This window comes from Sinocyclocheilus grahami, unplaced genomic scaffold (genome assembly GCF_001515645.1).
Source record: "Sinocyclocheilus grahami isolate Dianchi unplaced genomic scaffold, SAMN03320097.WGS_v1.1 scaffold275.1, whole genome shotgun sequence".
Classification (NCBI taxonomy): Eukaryota; Metazoa; Chordata; class Actinopteri; order Cypriniformes; family Cyprinidae; genus Sinocyclocheilus; species Sinocyclocheilus grahami.
In genome coordinates, this window is record NW_015505454.1 from 351,743 (window position 1) to 373,982 (window position 22,240).

Below are 22,240 nucleotides of genomic sequence, written 5' to 3' on the forward strand. Positions count from 1 at the left end.
TTCAGCATTTCGACACCTCCGTAAGGATGCATTTAACTCGACAAAGCGGTTTAATAAAGGTTGTATTGATCTCGTGAATTAGCGAATTTTACTATACAAATATTTTTTAATTGGATGTTAAAGTTTATATGGGAATATTACATGGCACGCTGATCCTTTTAACAATGCATTGGCGCAAAAAAAGCACACCTTTTGGACAAATCTCGCAACATGATTTATCAAGTGCCACAAATACTGCCTAAACAAAATACTGATTTTGTGCACTTTATTTACTGTACCAATGTTTTAAATTGGCCTTTGAACTTAGCTTTATTGCATGGCAAAAAAAAAGTGTTACGTTGCCAAAGCACTGACAGAGCCCACTGATCTAACGGCGTTGTTGAACGCTCCAAATGCAAACTTTAAATGCAACAATCAGGCAGCAATTGACAGCACTCTGATCCAGTGGCATACAGGTAGGGCTGCACGATTAATCGCATGCGATATTTAACGCGCATCTTGTCAGAAAGCCGTTGTTCACTGACGAGCTGCGCAAAAAATCGCGCGAATATGAACGTGGTTTGGCGCAGCTCGTAAGTGAACAACGGCTCTGTGTAGTTAATGCTGCTCGATGTGAAAGCCCGCAGGTGATGGAGATTTACCGCTGATTACAGAACGGCTTTACTGACAAGATGGGCGTTAAATATCGCATGCGATTTATCGTGCAGCCCTACTTATTTTATATACTAAACATACTAAATATAAAATGTCTTATACAATAAAACCTTTTAAAGGGGTCATATGATGCTGCTAAAAAGAACATTATTTGGTGTAATATGCATTTAATGTTCAAAAAACACATAATTTTCCACATACTGTACATTATTGTTTCTCCTCTATGTCCCTTTTAAAGGTTTATGAACATGTCTGCTGGGTTAAAATTCTGTTATTCTGTTATGTTACATTTTATTTATATATATATATATATATATATATATATATACACGCATACATGTATATAAAAAAATCACAGTTATCTTGTGTGACAGTTAATCATCGCCCCCGAAACACAGTTTCAACAACAATGCAGAGTCCCGACCCGTTTTCCATTGCTTCATTTATCTTTTAAAAGCTTCAAAATGCTACTCTCTCACTGTCACCCGCCCCATTTCCTGGAAAATGAGAGAAATGAATCAAAGCCGTCCATCAAACACTGTCATGAAAGCGTGTTATTGATCTGTTTTTGTGTATGTAAGATTTTTATGATGGATATCAAGAGTTTATCTGTGCATGCAGTGTGTGTGTGTGTGTGTGTGTGTGTAAGCGTACATGTTCTTGCCATATATGGCTCTTCTCCTAGCCCTGCTGTGTGAATCTGTTTACTTTTGTTGTGTAAGTGTGGGAATGTATTTAATAAAAAAAAATAGGGATGCACGATATATCGGCCACCATATCGGTATCGGCCCATATCGGCTCATTTTTTCTATTATCGGTATCGGCCTGATAAGAAAATTTGGCCGATATCTTAAAGCCGATAAATAATGCATTATTTCCTTCAGAGACACTTCAGATGCGCGCTGTTCGTTTGCAGCCTTTTGTGCAATTGTACATTGTAATATTGTGTTTATTTGATGTATATCTGATTTATCTCATATAGAATGCGTTTGGTTAAGTTAAAAGAGCGCTTCAGTTTACCGGTGATCATCTTTAGCTCAGCACACGCAGCTCAAACAGCAGTGCACAACATTAATAACTATGATTGGGAATGTCGTGTATATAACATTCTAATGAGAACATTATTATAATAAAACGTTGTGCATTCTTTGGGTTTAGTTGCTGTGTTTCAGCGCGTTGTTATGGGAAGAGCGCATCCACAACAGGATCACACATTCTGACTATAGCATGCAATAACTGCGTCATTTTGTACATATATAAGTTGTAATATTATGTTTATGTTGTATTAATATTAATCTCAGGATGCATTTCCTTGAGTTAAATAAGCTGCCAGCAAAACGCTTCAGTTTACCGTGTTCATTCAGCTCTTCAGCTTCAGCTTGAGCTGCAGCTCAATGGCTGCTATTTAAAACAGTGGTATTAATTTGTTACTTTTTCAAAATCATTGATATATTATTAATAACAACAACCACTTGTATTTTTCTCTTATTATTTTCATCAACAATATGGTTTAGTAATTAAAATCATTTAATTATTGTCCGTGCAGAGGCTATTCTGTTTTATTGATCTGTGGCGCATTCATTTTGATTCTTTACATGTGTAATGATGTCCAGTGACTTGTTTGCATTATTTATGCATTATTTTATTTATTTGTAAGACTTTTTTTATGACTAAATTTGGTAATGGGAGAGTAAAAATATTTTTTAAACGTACACCGTTCAAACTAGGCTGCTTATGTTGAAGTGTTTGGGATGTGGCTTTTAATGATGAGACCTTTTTTGTAATCAGGCTCTCAAAAAGTATATAACAATTTGGATATAGATTTATCGGCCAACATATCGGTTATCGGCTTTCAAAAATAAAGAATAATCGGTTATCGGTATCGGCCAAAATTTTCATATCGGTGCATCCCTAAAAAAAAATCAACAGACTGCTTTTTTCCCTTAATAGTTTAAGATCTAAACTTTAAGACTATCATCAAATGAATAAGCCACTTTAATAATTCTTATCTCAGTTGTAATTGAATTTTTGCTAATATCAAAGAGAAAACAGCATCATTATTCCATTTACTTGCCCTGTTGCATCCACCACTCTGCGACTGCCCTCTCCACTCATTCTCAAGAACACTTGCTCTCAGTTTCTCTTTTCCCACAGCTCAACTGCTCTTTCAACTCTTTTCTTCCTTTCTTCTTCCTGCTCTCACATTCTGTCTCTCTCCTCCTCGCCCTCCTCAGGAGGAATAATAGTGTGTGTTCTTATTGAAATGAGGTGCAATTGCTCTCAGCCTGAGCTAATTTTGTCCTCATGTATAAAGCATTTCATGAAATATTTACCACTTTGATAAACATGAAATATTCATCTATTATAAATGTTCCTTTTCACCTTAATTTTGTGATTTGTCATGCAAAGACCTCTGAGACAATAAGAAAATTACATCATTAGAAAGGCAGAATTGTGCTTCACAGTCTTGACCAATCAGATATTTTGCTGATGCTTTGATTGTTCATGCTATTTATGCATTATAATAGGCTTTTTTTAAATAATCTTTTCTACTGTCGATAGACAGCAGGGTGACTAATGGTTGATATTTCACAAATGTGCATTTGAATGATATAGGACAATTTAATATTAGAAAATGTGATATGCACACAATTAAATAAATTACATTGAAATATTTATTTGCACAATATTTAATCAAAATGACCTTTAAAAATCATAATAATTGTTAAAACAGAGTACACAGTCTTATCAAAACCTTAGCAGATCTTGTAGGCTTGAAAGTGTTAAGATCTTCCCAGAAGGCCTCTGTCATTGGTCGGCTAGTATTATTTTTCCCAGGCATCACACATAAAAAAAACGAGCCAGTGAATCAATTAATTTTTTCTGTGCTTTTCTCTGCAGAGGGTGTTTATGTGCCAAGATGTTCTCCTTTCACAGCCCAGCACTTAGAAATAGGGAGAACAGAGAAAAAGAAGACTGCAGTTTCCCTTTAACCAAGCCAGATTCAAAGTGAACACTGAATGGAATTAGTGGAGGGAGAGAGAGAAAAAAGCTGAAGGAGGGAGATTACCATGCCAGAAAAGAGAGAAATGTTATATGGAGGACAGTCTACTTTCAAGGGTTTGTAACTGATCCTGTCATCTTCGATTCACATTCAGTATCCTGGTTGTAAGATGATACATTTTCTCAGGAGAGTCATGTTGGTGCAGGTGTAATGGGAGCACAATGGTAAAAGCCTAAGAACACCAAGGCTGCATCATTAAAAATATAGTAAAAATAGTAATGTTGTGAAATTTTATTACAATTTAAAATAACTGTCTGTATTCTATTTTAATATATTTTAAAATGTAATTTATTCCTGTGAAGGCTAAACTGAATTCTCAGCATCATTACTCCTAATATGCTGATTTGGTGCTCAAGAAACATTTATTATAATTATAATTGTTGAAAGCAGTTTTGCTGCATAATATTTTTGTGGAAACTGTAATACTTTCCATATTAAATGGAAGATTTTTGTAACATTATTTACTGTCACTTTTAAACAGTTTAATGCATCCTTGCTGAATAAAATAATTAGTTTCTTTAAAAAAAAAAAAAACACTGACCTCAAACTTTTTAACCGTATGAGTACAAACAAATAGGTTGATTAAATTAGATTGTCATTTGCAGTTCATGGGGGTGTGAGGTTGTTGCTGAACACTTTTAGCAAGTTTCTATGGTAACAGCAACTTTATGATTATGGGTATAGTGTAGTTCTTCATTAGGAATTTGGCAATATGAACATGCTTTTTTAAAGAATGAAGTTGAAATCACCATGTCTTCTTTACTCTCAAAGCTCATGGTAGGTTCATATTGAGAGGTTAATTGTCAACAGTTTCTCTAATGAGAAAATGAGCGGGATTTTTACTTCCAAAACCTGACTGTTGTGCTCTATTCTGATATTCCAGGTCAGTTGTATCCCATATGCCACCATTCAAATAAACGATGCTGCATAAAGTGAGATACTCCTCTAATTAGGCTTACCTTTCTGTGGCATGAGGTCTAATTTGTGCCTATGACAGCTGCTGTCTTCACTGCTGTATCCTTCATGCACTTACAGAGTGGGAAACAGCCTTGAGGGACTAACGTGTCAACAGCACAGAGGTTATAGACACAAACTGGAACGATGCGGTTGACTTCCCATGGGAAAAGAATGATAGTTAGATCTGTCTTCTGCTGTCAACAGCCTACAGAGATGTCCTGGACATTGTTAATTTCTGTGAGTAGATACTAGGACATTCTGTCGAGGGTTTAGTATGTAAGAAATGTATCCTACATGGAGCAATACAGAATCAAAATCAGAAGTTAAAACTCAGTTTCAACAAAGTATTGTTAAGAATCTTTCTTTACTTTTGCCTTGGACCTTTACTTGTTTCAAAATGGAAATAAGATATGGTGAATTGCTCTCACGTCCAAAATCCTGTTCTCATTGTAAAGACAGTTTGTACGATTGCGCTCATTATTACAGTGCAGCCTATGCTCTGTGAGGCGTAGAGCTGTTAGCATAAAAATGCTAACTACTCCATTTACTGAAGGGAAAGCAGCTCTCCTATTCTACATGAGGCGATCTTAAGTTCTGCCTGATAGAGGGATTATCTCCCTCCCTCAGTGGTGTTGAAGGATGGAGAAAGGGAAAGAATGTGATTAGGGACAACGAGAGACCGAAGCGGTCTGCAATCTCAAGAATGCCGTGTGGGAGAGACTAGGACAGACTGTTCTAACCTGTACGAATTTCTTTTGCAGATACTTTGACTAATATTTGTAACCAAACAGTTTGTTACCCTTGACATTTATTGTATGGACACCCACACACAAAACAGTGTGACATTTCTTAAAATATCTCTTTTTGTCATGGAGTTTTGGAACAACATTAGGGAGTAAATGATGGCAGAGTTGTAATTTTTGGGTGAACTATCTCTTTAAGAGGGGAGTGTTATAAAGAATGCAGTGTGGGGATTGGGAGCAGCTAGAATGAATAATTGAATTGGCTTTTTAAACTGGTTTATTGAAATGAACAGTCCCAATGAACCAGTTTGCTAAAATGAGCTGGATTTCCCAGAGTGTGTTAAATTATTTCCTCAGCTAATTTTTGCTACCGTTACTTCTTGGAAAAATGTCTCGTTTCTGAAATAAGCTATTAGCTAGGGCTGCACGATTAATCGAATACGATTGTCGTGCGCATTTTGTTAAAAAAGCCGGTTCTGTAATCAGCAGAAAATCATCATCACGTGCTTTCAGATGGAGCAGAATTTACTACACATAGCTGTAGTTCATTGACAAGTTACGCAAAAATATCGCAGACGATTTTATTACGCGATTATGAAATCGAAGAAATCGTTCGCGATGACAGCTGTTTGCATAGCTTCTCAGTGAACTACGACTCTGTGAAGTAAATGCTGCTCCATCTGAAAGCATGTGAAAATACCACATTTAATAGCATATTTTTACTCCAAACTCACTTCAAACGTCAGTCGAGTGTTTGAAATAAATTCTTCTGTGAGATGATGTGGCTTCTTACACAGAATAAGGCACGCAACATATTTCATAGTATTTAAGCAGTGATAAAGGTATTGCATTATAAATATACTTTATTTTAATGAAAATTATAATAATAAGAATTCAGATAAACCGTATATTGCCATAGTCGTGTGTTTATTAGTCAAGTTGAATCAATAAAAGCAGTTGAATCTTCTGTTTATTCAGCTGCAGCGATAGGCATTTCCTGGGTTTCTTCTGCGAGGCGTATTTGGAGTTTCAGTGCGAGAGCGCCCTATGGCCTTTGGATGGAGATTTACTGCTGATCACAAAACCGTGCTTCACTGAAAGATACGCATGACAATTGCAGCTTCTGTCGAATCGCGATCTCGATTCCATTTCGATTTATCGTGCAGCCCTACTATTAGCTATACACTATATTGAAAACAGACAATTATGTTCACGCTAATGAAAAATTTAATTATGTTAGAAATATAAGTGCTGACAAACCTGCTATTGTTTATTCCAAAATTAGAGAGCAGTAGCACTCTTTCTTGTTCCTTCTCTTTCAAACATCTTTTTCAAAAACAGGCTATTTGTTTATAGCGAAATTACTAAAGTCATGTTTTTTTGTGGTCTAATTTCCGGTTTAATTTTTTATCGTCACATGTATCTTGCATAATGAAGTCATGCATGTCATGCATTTTGTAGGTGGCAGAATATGATTTGCTGGTACAAGTTAATTTCAAGTTTTATTTCATTAATTGAAACCTTTTTGTAATTGACAGTCTCTGGACATTTACACCAACTAGACATTTTTGAATGCCTACAAATAATAACATAATAACATGCTGATCAAGAGGTGTATTTGAGTTATTTTCTATATGAATTCCATGTATGTTAAAATTGTTTTTAAATTTGAATATTTCATATATCTAAATAGTATGTTTTTCTGTCTTCTATTATTTAAATGTTTTTTCCTCTTTTACACCACTGTCCTCCACCTTGTTTGCTTTCTTTCCAATTATTTTTATTAGTTCAATTTGATTGAACTGCAGTAAACAAAGGAAGCCGAGAAAGTAGGGAGTTGTTTCAGCAGATGAGTGTATTTAGGTTAGGAGGAAGATTCTCAGTCAGGTCTTCAGTAGATTACAGCTGCTGTGTCATCTGCGGGCTTCGGGCCTTGAGCTCCGGTAAGCGTTACATGTCTGTTCATCTTCTCCAGGCCGTGCATAATTCATGATGGGATTGACATGCTGTCCTTCGTCCCTTATCGCTCTCTCCCTTAAAGGAAGTGGCACAGTCAGGTTCTGTATTCCGTTTTTTTTTTTCTAGACAATATGCCCTTTCTCAACCTTACACCTGTCTTGGTACAAAACACTGAATGCCCACTGGAATTTCATGAATGGTTGTGGGTTAATATCACCATAGGGTGCCTTTCACCCCTCACAATACTCAAAAATTTGGGTTTTAATTTCCCATTCGCTTTATGTCATGTCATAAATAGTAGACAGTACACTCAAGTACTATAGAAACATATTAGCTGAGCTCCCACACATTTTGTTTTTAGATAATTATGGGCCATTATTCAAAGCATAAACCATAAGATATGTCCACCCTGTCATGGACATACACGTTTTCATTGCAAAATTAAGATGCAAATTATATTTTCTGAAAGGAAAGATGTCACTTTCCTAAACGGAGATATTTGCTTGCTTTCAAATTATAAATACATAAAAGATTTTATGTAAACCATGTGTTTTTAAAGAAACTCATACAATTTGCACATGTATTTTTATTTTTTCTTATTTGGAGAAAACGGTGATATTCGGATGCAGTTTTTTCTTTGCATGTTATTGCCCCCACACCTAGCTATTGAACACACTGGATTATATAGATATGATTGAATTATTATTTTAAATATTATTTTAAAATATTAAGATGACAGGGTGGACCAGCACATGACGGGGTGGACACATAATGCAGAACACACAAAATATGACAATGAAACTTTGAAAAAATATATAATAATAAATAATATACTTACATCCTCAATCACATTGGTATACCCACGCCCCATTCATTTTAGTTTTTAGCAATGTTATCTACAAATGAATGCTATGTCCACACTGTCCACTATATGCTTTAGTGTCATTATTAATCCGTTTAGTTCAATGTTTATTCAGTGTAGTTCAATTGGTTATGAAGTGAACACAGTTCAACTATAAAGCAGCTATATAATAGTATGTATATTCATCTTAAGTCAGTTCACTGTTGATTCAGTTTAATAGTGCAAAGTTAATCAAATTATGCAACAAAGAATAATTCAGCTATAAGCAGCTCAACAGGAAACAATAGTGTTGTTATTCAGCCCAACTCGGTTCAGAGTTGATTCGATTCAGTTCAGTAGCAGCGTTGATGGTGCAGAGTTCATCAATTGTGAAACTAATTAGATTTAGCTAAAAAACAGTTATTGATCTAGCCAACTTAGTATCACCGGCATTTCTGAAAATGATTAAGTCATCTCTTTATTTGTAAAAGAAAAGAAAAAAGATGGTCAATCTCAAAAATAATTTTTTTTGTGGACAGAATTTGGTTTATTAAAAGTGATTTTATATGTCTCATCAGAAATATACTAAATATTACTAAATATGCTAAACCATTACTGGGTGTAGTGATTTTAGTTTACTTTTATAGAATCTGCGCATGCAGATCCCTCCAGACAAGATGCACAGCAAATTAAAGCCTACAATTTTCATATTTCTATTCATTCTATACTAAATGTTTTAGATGTTCATTAAACAGTTATTTGTATTATGGTGTATTATCTTGTTTTATGGTCGTGCTGAGAGACGGAAAGCAGTTATAAAGCTAGTCAACAAATATAAAAGACAGCGCCACCCACCACTGGCCTGTACTTAACCCTTCCTCTTCTCTCTCTCACTCTCTCTCTCTCTCTCTCTCTCTCGCTCTCAATCTCCTTTTTCTTAAAGGGGTCATATGATGCGATTTAAATTTTTTCTTTCTCTTTGGAGTGTTACAAGCTCTTGGTGCATAAAGAAGATCTGTAAAGTTGCAAAGACTAAAGTCTCAAATCCAAAGAGATATTCTTTATAAAATTTAAGAGTCAACCACACCTACCTAAAACGGCTCGTTCTAACACGCCCCCACATATCTACATCACTGTGTGGGAAGATTTGCATAACGCCGCCCAAATGTTAACGCAAAGAAAGGCGGCGTAACTTTTATTCTTGCTGCAGTATTGTTGCCGCCGCCATGTCGTGAAGGCGCTGTATGCTTCGTTGTGAAAGCGAAACTACTTTGTTTGGCCTTCCAAAAGAGGAGCTTTGCCTGGAGCTGATCCGTGCTGGTCGCTGAGGAAATACTTCAACTTTGGACTGTCGATCGCCGGATCTGCTTTCACCGTGGACGAAGCAGAGTCCAGCCCGGGGTCGTCACATGTGGTTGCCGCAGGCATCACAATATGGTAAGGGACGTAACATTTCCGTCACACGCTTAAGGTATTTGGCCAATCACAACGCACTGGATAGCTGGCCAATCAGAGCACACCTCGCTTTTTCAGACGATGAGCTTTGTAAAAATCAACGCGTTTCAGAAAGGCGGGGCATAGAGGAGAAACAATAATGTACAGTATGTGGAAAATAATTTGTTTTTTGAACCTTAAACCGCATAAACACATTTCATTACACCAAATACACAAAATAATGTTCTTTTTAGCAGCATCATATGACCCCTTTAAATCATGTTGACTCCGACTCTGTTTAATTCACATGCACAGTGATCCCACAAAAAGGGAAGACTACATACAATTTTAAACACATGCATGTAAATGTCTTGTCTCATTCCACCTCTTTTCTGACTCCTGTTTTCAGAAGCTTTTTATAGTTAATGGGTTCATCTGTAATGACTCTCTCCTCAGTCATTACACTGAGATGAATTAGCAACTGAAAGAACACAGAGGTTAATTAACCTTTAAATTAGGTGAGCAGATTTCTGTAACGCTGCCATCTGTGTAACTGGCCTCTAGACACAGGGCAGTGCATTTTCACATATACAGTGTGTGAATCTAACATGCATTTTATTTCCACTTTTCTGTAAGATTTAAAGTTTTGTTAGATTAATAAATTCTAAGCGGGTAAAATTGGCTGTTACAAATTGTTCCAGCTCAATAAGGACAGGAGAAGCACAGTCCTGCCTTTGTGAGTAACAGAAACAGGATCTCTGAATAGAGCCTAACGTCATAGTAGATGAAGAACAGAGTCTTTTGAGAGTGATACCTTAAGTATTGCTGTGTGAGAGGTGAGCAGGATCACAGGGTCAAGAGGATCGACCTTGAGAAAAACCTCATGGATAACATTAATATTTGAGACACACCAATACTACAAATCTAGGCCATACCAATAAATGGCAACATTAAAATTCTGAACCGTTTTTGTCTAAATAAATTAAGTCAAGTAAATAAAGTCAAATGTATTTATATAGCGCTTTTGACAATACCCGTTGTTTCAAAGCAGCCCAATGCAAGTATACTGAATGTATGTGGATAAAGTAAAACATATTTATATATCCAACTTTATATAAAGAGCTGGGTGATATAGTTACATTTTGCAATGAAATAAAAAAATCAGGTAGCCGAGATTTCCTATATTACTTTACATGTGAATACTTTATGTACTGTATGCAAGAAAAGTCGTATATATTCAAATTTTAATATAGCGCAGAGCGATAATATAGTTTACTTTTTTGACCAATTAATTCAAAATAAATCGCCAAAAACTAAAACCAGTCATGCTACAAAGAAAATTACGCATCACAACATTGTGTACAGTATGAAAAATGGATTTGGCAATGATTACGTTTACCAGTGTTATTGAATATCTTTTATGAATTGTTATGTGAAGGTAATCTGAATGTAAAAATAGTGGAAATTAGCATGCACAAATAATACCCAATATCCATTCAATATAAATAAAAAATCTGTAATATCAGCCAATAACTGATATGGTCATGCATCCCTAGTGAACACACACACACACACGCACACACATATATATATATATATATATATATGATTTTTTTTTTTTTTTTACATTTTCAGTCTGCTTTAAAATATGTCATTGACTAGTTGTTATGAACGTTAGGTAGGGTGATAACAGTCTATTGAGAGTAACAGCCTTCAAACTTCAGGACATTTTAGGAGAGATTTATTGGAGACATTTGTATATTAAGCATAATCTTTTTGTATATTAAGCATAATCTCAATCCCACACATAAAATGTATAAAGTGTTTTTTTAAATCCTTATCCAGTAATCACAAACAAATGGGAAAATCATGTAAATTCATTGGTGCAAAGGTTGGGTGTGTCTAATTTCAGAGAGAGTTTTGCAAAGGAGCTGCATTGTGAAATGCACAAAGCTCATTGATAGTAATTAAAACTATAAGTTAGGTGAGCAAGGAGTTAGAACCATTTCAACTTTAGAGCTTTTAGTTCTTAAAGTTCACTTGTTAATCACTTTTGAATGTGCTGTTGTATTGAGGTTTGAACAAATCCACCAATATTTATTCAGCTTTCTTTGTTGGTGAAATGGGTTTAATTTTCAGATAAACTTTAATGATCTGCTCTCAGCGCCTGAACTATTATATCCGTATATCATCTAGTTGAGTTGTTCATATGAAAACGAAGCATTGTATGTTCTATCGAGGTCCCTTGTCCTTTGTTGTTGCCTGGGTGGAATTGTTTTTGTATAACCTGATGGGATGAAAATGCAGCAATGTCCCGGTGAGTCTCTGGAGAAATATGTCTATAGCCTAGAGCTTCTGGGTATTAACAGTGGGGAAGATGAGTAATCAATCCAGTGTGAATGACCACAAATCCATTCTTCAAGCCCTGGCTGCCTGGAGTGCGAAGCTTAAGTTGAGGAACGAGTAACTACATTACACCTTTTAGATGAAGCACATTCAACACACTTGCCATTAATGCACCTTACTCATTTCAGTTAAAATTTATTTGTCAAAAACAAAAAATTGGATTTTTGGCATTTTGTTCCCTCTCTGGAGCACCCATAGTCTCGCTTGTGAGTACCTGATGCGCCCCTGGTCAAGACTTTTTTCGTAGATTTATTTGTATTGGGCTTTTAACAGGCGTATTTGTCTCGCCAAGCAGCTTTACATAGTCCTAACATCCAAGTCTTGCACTTGCAAGCAGGTACAGATATAAAAACAGGGATGGAATCTAAATTCTGATGGGATGAACCATAAAAAGTGTTGCTAAAGCGATTGACTACTGCATTACGTACTGCATCAGTAATTATTCCAGTAATAAATGTGGCTAATTTTATTGGACATCGGCGCTATTGCTTCCATTTTAAGCAATAAATGCGCTCATACCAGTGGAAAAATCGCTGAAACATACAGACTTTCTGATCACGCACAGTATAATAATTAGAAAACATACCCATTTCAAAAACACAGCTCACACAAACACAAACAGCGCTCGGTGTCTCGATCCCAGGCGACTGTGGGGCCTGTTTGCATTCGTTGGTTAGAATGTAATTATGAATGCTAAATGATGTTTTGTGCATGTGAGTTTTATCTGATTATGCAGGCTCCGCTCATATGATCTGCTTGGGGAGAGACTGGCAGAGAAAAGAGAAGACCGATTTTTCAGAGGTGTATATGGAGGTTTATATGAGCCGTTCTCTAGTTCTCGCACAGTAAATGCAATTCCATTATCTCAAATTTACTTGACAGAAAACCTCATATCTCTCAGCATGCATTGTTATTGGAGGATACGTGTTTTAGCTCGCATTATTTGCCTGTTGGTTGGTGATGGATGCTGTGCTCGGTGGACAGTGGCACAAAGATGTAATTCAGTCATTTGGTGAATGGAAAGTGTTTTAGCAGATAAAGTATGAGTGTAAGAGTGGACAGCTGAAAGACACTAACTAGAATATTGTAGTGCATAATGGTGTCTGGGTTTGGTTGGGAAATGTTATTGCACTGAAGTGTGTGTGTGTGTGTGTGTGTGTGTGTGTGTGTGTGTATTACAGTATAAGAAAAAAATGAATGCTGTTCGTTTGAATTTTCTATTTATCAAAGAATCCTGAAAAAAATGTTTCCACAAAAATATAAAGTAGCACAACTGTTTTCGTTTGACACTGAAGACTGGAGTAATGGCTGCTGAAAATTCAGGTTTGTTACACGAGTAAATTACATTGTAAAATGTGTTAAAATAGAAAACAGTTATTTTAAATTAATAATATTTCACAATATTACCGTTTGTGTATTTTTTTATTAAATGAATGCAGCCTTGGTGAACATTGATAAAAACATAAAAAATATTACCAACCTGTGATGGTGCCCTAGTAAAAAAGTGATATATTTAAAATGCATTTATTTCATACTAAGTGTAGTTCAAATCTATTAACATATTTACTGACATAACGCTCTAGACTTACTAATATAAAAATTATAATTCAACTTTACTGTATTTGGAGTACCACATGTGCACAATGCACATTTCTCAATATTAAGCCTAAAATGTATTTTAATGTCACTATTGATGAGAATTGTATGATTTTTGAATAATATTGGTCTTTAAATGTGAGAAATTTAAAGTGTGCCTGAAGTATACTTGCAATAGTTCCACTTTAGCACAATCAAATATACTTCAGTGTTTCTTCAGTGCGTTAGATTAAAGTGCATTAAGTACAAAATAAGTTGTTCCAACTTTGCAGACTTTAAGTATACTAGTTTAGTACAAAAAGTGCAATTGCAGGGTATTTTTATTAAGTCCATAAATATGTAAATGTATTTATAGTATACTTGAAATTAAATAAATGTATTTCAAATACATTTTAGCATATTTATATTTCACTAGGGTGATATTGGTGTTATACAGTAGTTCTGTTGGTAAGTTAAAATTACTTGCATAATTTACATGTTAGACAAATTTGATAGGTTCAGGTTTTTCTTTGTACAATGTAGTCCTAAAATTTAATTGCTGAGCATTCCAGTTGAAATGCAATCCAACAGCATGAAAATATTTCATTGTTTCATGCAGAAACTACATGTTGCTATTACAATATGTGTTCTAAAATTGGCTCAAAATATCAAGCATGTTTCATATCCTCAGACTGAATGGATATCAAACCGTTGGATATGCCACTGTTCATTCCGACAATAGAAAAGCGGCAATAGTCTGAAGCAAAAAAATTCAGAGTCTGTGACAATCATACACTACGTGATTTTCTATTAAATCTGTCAACTCAAATCTGCAGACTGACTTTGACTTTTGGTGCGTCAACTCCTCCAGACTCTAAATCGGTGCAAAAATCTGTAGTGTGGTGTATTCCAGCCTTAACTGTTGTTGCATATTTACATTAGACAAATAAGATTATTACCAAAACAAAATACTTTTATGGTTTCTCCACCATTATAATCCATCACAGTCATAAAGGTCATAAAATTTTGGTATCAAGGCCTTCTAGATCCAGCTTCACCCAGCCAGATGATTTACTCCCCCTACGATATGATGCTATCCAACGACTACAATAGCAACCTGTGCCAAAATATTGTCGTAACTCAGCGATTGATTGTTTGCATGCCCCGTCTGTCTTCCACATTTAAATTATGTAATAACTTTCTAGCAGAACAGTGGGTGATGTATGACCAAAATCTTGTACCATGAGATGGGTCACGGTAAAGATATATCACAATAAATTAATCCAATCTGTAGAGCTGCTTTGAAACAATGTGCACTGTAAAAAAAAAAAAGCGCTATGCAAATAGACTTGACTTCACTTGAGTATAAGAGCAGTGCTCATAGGCAGACACAATAGCTCCACAAATAATAGATGGACAGCCTCCAACATACAAATTACAGTTTAAAACTGACTGTGAGTGAAGCAATGTTTTTCTTTGCCCCTTTAAAGCTTAAATAAGCCACAGGACTTTCTAAAAAGAAACAAACACTCTTTGGCTGGTGTTTACACCCCCCGTGCTCAGCGCCGAGGGTCTTGTAAGCGAAGCTTTGTGTGTCGTGTCAGATGCGGCTTTGTGTATTGTGAGAGATGCATGTAAAAGGAGCTTCTTGTTTGTTGTGACCTTCAGAAATGGCAGAGAAGGGGAGAATGTATAACAGCGAGAGAAAAACCTCTGCACCTTCTCTTGTCACTTGTCAACAGAGACGGGATGTGGGGTCAGCGTGATGCTGTGCTGCAGTGAAAGACACATTGTGGTCAGGACAGGATGCCCTTAGATACTGATTTGAGATCAGCCTCTCTCGGTCAAGCACAGATGGCAGCCAGCCGCACGCATTCGTAGAGGGAGGAAGAATAAGAGGCTGATCTCAGTTCAGCTATAAATAGCATCCTTGGCTATAACCCTATGAGTTCCTAATTGTAGTCTACACTTCAACCAACAGCTTATTTCTCAGTAACTTCAGATTTGTCCAAAAAGAGCCTCCTGCAGAGAGAGAGAGAGAGTGCAAATAAGAAAGAAGTCGAAATAATGCAGAGGTAAATGTTGGAAGATGCAGCTTTTCTGCTGTATTTTGCACACTTTAAACAATGTGCCTGAAAGCATTTAACATCTCTTTCCAACCACCTGCTGTGGAGTGTGTGTGTGTGTGTGTGTGTGTGTGTGTGTGTGTGTACGTATGTGATATATTTCATTTCATCTTTTAATTATTGTTGGAATGGGCTGTTTGGAAGCACTAGCAGGTGTGTTGGCCAACTCACTAGCAAATATTGCATGTTAAGCAAACTCTTCAATTGGCCAGTCTGTATTTACCGGATCAATCTCTGACACTGGACTCAATCGGTTGGCAGGCCTCAACAATGGGATTTTTTTGCCTGCTTATCCACTTGAGCCAGCCAACATTTTCACTGGCTCCATTATGAAAGAGTGTAATGTATTTTTATATTTACTACAAATATTTATACATCTCTTATGCTCACGAATCACCAGTGCTGTATCAATGCTGTGTCTTCAGTGTCACATAATCCTTCAGATATCTTTTTAATATGCTGATTTTTGCATAAGAAACATTTTTTATTATTATCACTGTTAAAAACAGTTGTGCTGCTTAATACTTTTTGTGATGGAAAGTTGAAACGAACAGCATTTATTTTAAATAAGCTCTTTAATGATGGATAGTGTGACATTTCAGATGTTCAAAGAGGTTCGCACCAAATGTAGTGAATCAACTATTCTATATGTATATAACCAACAGCCACAGTGGCTAGTGTGGCTTTCATGTTTTCTCTGTATGCTTATCTCTGCAGTGGGTTCTTGCATTTGAGATATTCATCCCTCTGGTGCTCTTCTTCATACTCCTGGGCTTGCGGCAGAAGAAGCCTGCCATTCCTGTGAAAGAAGGTAAGTTAAATGACAGCACAGAGAGAGAAGATTAGGAGTAGGAGATGAAGGACGTGTATGGTGATTCTTACCCCAACCCAGCTCACTCTTGCTTTCCAGTGGTCAGATCACTTCTGTTGTCTCCTGGGGTTTTTATGAAGTTCACATATGCAATACAATAGTCTAAGTGTGTCTGAATTAGTTAGACTAGGCCCTTTATCCTTTATCAGTTCACTCAAAAATGTATAATTCTATCATCATTTACACACTCTCAGGTCGTTTTAAATCTGTATGGGTTTCTTTCTTCTGCAGAACACCAAAAGAATTACACTGCAGAATGTCCTGACTGTTCTATACAATGATATATACTGTGTATATATATGAAGTGAAGTGACGTGTGGCCAAGTATGGCGTCCTATACTCGGAATTTGTGCTTTGCATTTAACCCATCCAAGTGCACACACACACACCGTGCACACACACCCGGAGCAGTGGGCAGCCAATGTTGCAGCGCCCAGGGAGCAGTTGGGGGTTCGATGCCTTGCTCAAGGGTCTCACCTCAGTCGTGGTATTGAAGGTGGAGAGAGCACTGGTTGTTCACTCCCCCCACCTACAATACCTGCCGGATCTGAGACTCGAACCCGCAACCTTCAGGTTACAAGTCCAGCTCTCTATACATTAGGCCACGACTGCCCCCGTATATATTGAGATATATTTGTGTTGACAAACAGTCCTTAAATCTTATTCTAGATCTTAAATATTTTTCTTTTTTGTGTACAAATTGCGTTCAAATCACCGGTTTGCCAACAATGAATGTTAAGCTTTCATTGGATAGAAAAAGCTAAACATTTAGCCTAACATCTCTTTTTGTGTTCCACTGAAGAAAAGAAATTCATACAGATTTGGAATGATATGAAGGTGGTTAAATGATGAGAGAATTTTAATTTTTTTGGATGAACTATTGTTCAAAAAGTGTTGTTTGTGGTTCATTATAATAATATGATCATTTGTCAATTTTTCTATGTGGTTGCGTCATACAACTTTGCCAATCTGTCATTGATTGCAAAGATTTTTGGCTGTTAGACAGAGCTTTAGCCATGTAGTATTTTTTCTTTCACAGAACACCCTCATTTGTATGTCATCACAATGTCTGTTATTTTCAATGCTGAAATCACACCATGTTTTGTTTTATTTTTGTTTCTTTCTGTCATCTGTCCTCAATACTTTTGTATCTCTCTCTCTCTACCTCTGTCTTTCATTCTTTATTTTTTCCTCACCGTGCATGTTAACTGCATGCTGGACCAGTGTGTAAGTCAAAATGTTTGTTTTTTGTGTGTGTGTGGCTGAATTCTTAACTCTTTTGAGTATGTGGGATCATTTCGCTGTGTGTCCTCTAATCGTGTGTGTGACTCTTAACGTGTTTATTGTGCTGCTATTTTGTATTTGTCATATCAACTGTCTCATGCATCAATCTAATGGTAAAAGGGCACGAATGACTCCAGCAGTATGTGCAGACTGGAGCCTGCCCATATGTCAACATATGCACATGATGTATTAAAAATAAATAAATAATAATAACATTGTGACATAACCAGGTGTGATGCATCAAGATTCCAGCGATATGAAATTTGCACAATTTATATTTTTGAAGGCTGGAGTAATGGCTGCTGAAAATTCAGCTTTGCCATTACAGGAATAAATTAACGTTTTAAAATATAATGAAATATAAAGCATTGTAACAACAAAGCATGTTAAATTCTAATAATATTCCACAATACCATGATGATGTAATCCAAAACCTCACTCCACCAAGGGTGTTTTCAAATATTGGGCTAGTCACAATGCTGCAGAAATGGAAACTAGTCATTATTACAGCTGATTTCAGAAACTCGGATTAGCATAGCTTTTATCGCTTGCCATTTTATTGCGTCACGCCTGGTGTAAGAGGTTTAGGTGTTGGGCTCCCATATGTCTCTGTGAACACTAACATAATCCACAACCCACTGTGAACGAAGGATCTTTCTTACGACGGCACATTATTCAAACACCTTGTCTTGATAATGGCACATCTGTGCTTTCTTCAACCAATGAGCTGATTCTAATTGTCTGACACTCACACACACATAAACACACACACATACTGAATTCATCCACTTACTGAGCCATCAGGTTATTTCCCCTGACTGATCTTTGCTCTTTTAATCCTCAGCTGTGTTTGCGGAGCGGGTGCAGATGTCAGATATAAGAGTTAGGAAACCGAGGCAATAAACACAGCTACCTCTTGTGAGCAGACAACCTGTCACCTGTCTGCTGGAACAGCAGAAATATAACACGCCTCAGTGTTAACGTCAATCGAGGGATGTTTTTCACAGAGTCATCAGGTGCCGATGGCGAGCGGTGTTTAGCTAATGAGGGCAATGTTGGATGAGGATGCCAACTCCACAGACCACACGCCGCAGTGACAAAACACTTAGGGAAGGCAAAAGAGTCAGCACTTACCATTAAGTAACCTTCTAGATCCCTCCAGCAGTGCCAGCTGCCTCGTGTTTATATTTCAGTCAGGGCTGCCAAAGTGAAGGGAGGCACTGAATTTGAATTGACTGATACTCTAATGGAGCCACTCATACAGAGCCATTCATTAATTAAGGCTTCATTAAATAATCTCAGCAGTTATATGCCTAATTTAGTCATTAGCATATCAATGTAGGGCAAATTCGTAGAAAGGGATTTTTGTATGAGAGAAGTGCCATCTGAAAGGTCACAAAAGTCACAGTCTGTGTGATCATTAGACTAACTGTCGACTGTCGATGATTTGTCAATTAAAGAGTCGTAACAAAAGCAGGTTGGTATTTGTCATAATTAAACTGAAGTTGTGAAAGTACACTAGTAAAAAATAAATATACTAAAATGTATTTGAAATGCATTTAATTCATGCTAAGTATACTACAAATACATTTACATATGTATGTACTTAATTAAAACACCCTGTAATTGTACTGTTGGTATACTAAACTGGTATTCTTAAAAGCCTGCTAAATTGGAATTTTGTACTTAATGCATTTAAATTGTGCAGAAGTGGTGCTGAAGTCTAACTAAAGATATACTGAAGTATATTTGATTGTGCTAAAGTAGAACTATTGCAAGTATACTTTAGGTACACTTTAAATATCTTGCATTTAAAGACTGATATTGTTCAAAAATCATACAATCCTCAATAGTGACATTAAAACAGATTTTAGGCTTAATATTAAGAAATGTGCATTGTGCACAAGTAGTACTCCAAATAAAGTTTCATTATAATTTTTATATCGGTAAGTCTTGAGCGATATGTCAGTAAATATGTTAATGGGGTCATAGGATGCCCATTTTCCACAAGTTGATATGATTCTTTAGGGTCTTAATGAAAAGTCTGTAACATAGTTTGGTTTAATTTTTTCAATGGTAGTGTAAAAAACACCTTTTTTACCCTGTCAAAAACAGCTCTTTTCAGATCAAGCCGTTTTTGTAGCATTTTCCTTTAAATGTTAATGAGCTCTCCCTCCCCTCTCTTCCGAGCTGCTCTCAGAGAGACTGTTTACTTTAGCCGCATTCATGGTGAAACTTGCTAATTAGCACATTATTAGGAAAGCGATTTGCAAATATTCATTACAAAACATTATACTCACTTCTTCTGTAGATGAGGCTGGATCAGGAATGATTCATGCGAACATAGATGCATTTATGTAGATCGGAGGCACATTCCCTTCAGAAATAATATAATCCACTGCGTCTTCAGCGGCTCAGATGTCGGGAGTAAATGACGACTGCTATGTTCATTATTACATCCAACAACAGGTGACGTCACACAGACAGGCATCTGAGATCAGCTCAATTTGAGAAAGGGGAAAACATTTAACCAGATTTTTTTTAAAAACACTAGATGGATTTTTATCATTATAGGGTGGTTACACACACTGCCAACACACATTTCAGTTCAAACCACTTGTAAAAGTGCTTGTAGCATCCGATGACCCCTTTAATAGATTTTAAAATGTATGAAATAAATGTATTTTAAATATATATATATATATATCCTAGTATACTAAATAAATTAGTATACTAAATATAATAAATTAAGCTAAGTTATAATTTAACACAATAATTTAGGTGACATGATTACATGACCAAACTACATAAAGCACGAGAATGCAAAAAGTACACACTAAATGTGCACCTTTTGCCCTTTGCTATTTTATTTAGTGCTAAAAACCTCCCTTCCTTTGTTATAAAATTGCCAGCCTACATTTTATTCTCACCAGAATCACTCACATCATGACAAAAATGACGATTTCTGAACTTGGAATTTCCCAGGAGGACTTGAAGGCAGCAACTCCTGATCCATGGTTGTCACTCCTATAATGTTTGTGGTCTTTGAGAGACAAATACGATCATTTACCCATCCCTGAGATTTGACTCCATATCAAGTGTGTAGAGGAACAGGTTGCAGCGGGGAAGTGAGTCATCTAAACACGTCTGTCCACTCCTGTGTTCTAGAAGACGTGACTGGCATATAGGGGTATAGAAGAGCCGTGCTACACAGCGATGCTAGTTTCTCTCTGCTTCAGTGACAGCTTGTCCGGTCAACCTCTGCGTGCGTGATGAAGTGAATAATTTGAAGGCCACTTGGAGTGTATCGAAGCGATCTGACATCTGAAACCCTCTCTGACTCTGTGTTTGCTCTCTGATATGTGACAGCTGCTTCTTTTTCTCTCCCTGTCTTTTAATCTCTCCCCAAATCTTTGATCTGTGGACCTTGGAAAATATCATTGCCTTTGTTTGTTCTATTATCCCGCATCCTATGATCCCACTCATTCATTCATTCACTCACTCACATTCCCGGCCATAAATATTTATCTCCATCCGTACACCGCTCTGTTTTATGTTCCTCTCCTCTACATCGGAACACACCTGCACCTTTGTCAAAACCATTTAAACCTCATTGCAATACTGGATTTCACTTTTCTGTCACCTCCATCCTCTCCGTCCCTCCACCCTGGTGGTCTGTTTTCCCCCGGTTCTGTCCAGCCTTCTACAGCGCGGCCCCTCTCACCTCGGCGGGCATCATTCCCATCATGCAGTCTTTGTGTCCGGATGGTCAGCGGGATGAGTTTGGCTTCCTGCAGTATAAAAACTCCACGTGAGTCCACCTACGCTCTGTTTCTGATTTTTCCTCTCTCGATGACTAAGATGGGCTCTAATGGATTCAGTTCTCATTATATGGTGTGAATAGCAGTCACCATCACCATGTAATAGTGATCTTACGAGCTGTTTGATTGTGTAATGGATCTTGTCTTTGTGTTTAGATGTGATTTGATCATTTGATGGATTGTAGTGATAGAACTACATAACTATGACCTCGGCATGACTGGTCAGCAGCATTTCTTGGGTTTAGGAGTGTGCTAGCTTAAGTAGCAAGACTGCCTCCTTTATCAGTTTTACTACAGTTGTTTTTCAATTTTGCTGGTAAAGAGCATGGCTATTCTCATCCACCAGCCAGAACAGCCCAATACTACACTGGGAAAAATGGTGCAGAAAATGGTGTAGAATTCAGAATTTTCTCGTAATTTCACAATAAATTACAAAGCAACAGCGAGTAACACACAGAATTAAACATGAAGTGAAACAGAAAGGTTCTTCAGATGTTAAAGGTTC

General features: G+C 36.7%; 1 protein-coding gene across 1 annotated transcript in view; it reads left to right on the top strand.

The window, feature by feature from the left end:
• The window catches only part of abca2 (ATP-binding cassette, sub-family A (ABC1), member 2), an 89,919-nt gene that overhangs the window by 10,910 nt on the left and 56,769 nt on the right, over nucleotides 1–22,240 (top strand). Inside the window, exons 2-3 of the mRNA XM_016291658.1 lie at nucleotides 16,477–16,570; nucleotides 21,614–21,725. Coding sequence (XP_016147144.1) covers nucleotides 16,477–16,570; nucleotides 21,614–21,725 — 206 coding nt within the window. The remainder of the gene's footprint in view (nucleotides 1–16,476; nucleotides 16,571–21,613; nucleotides 21,726–22,240) is intronic.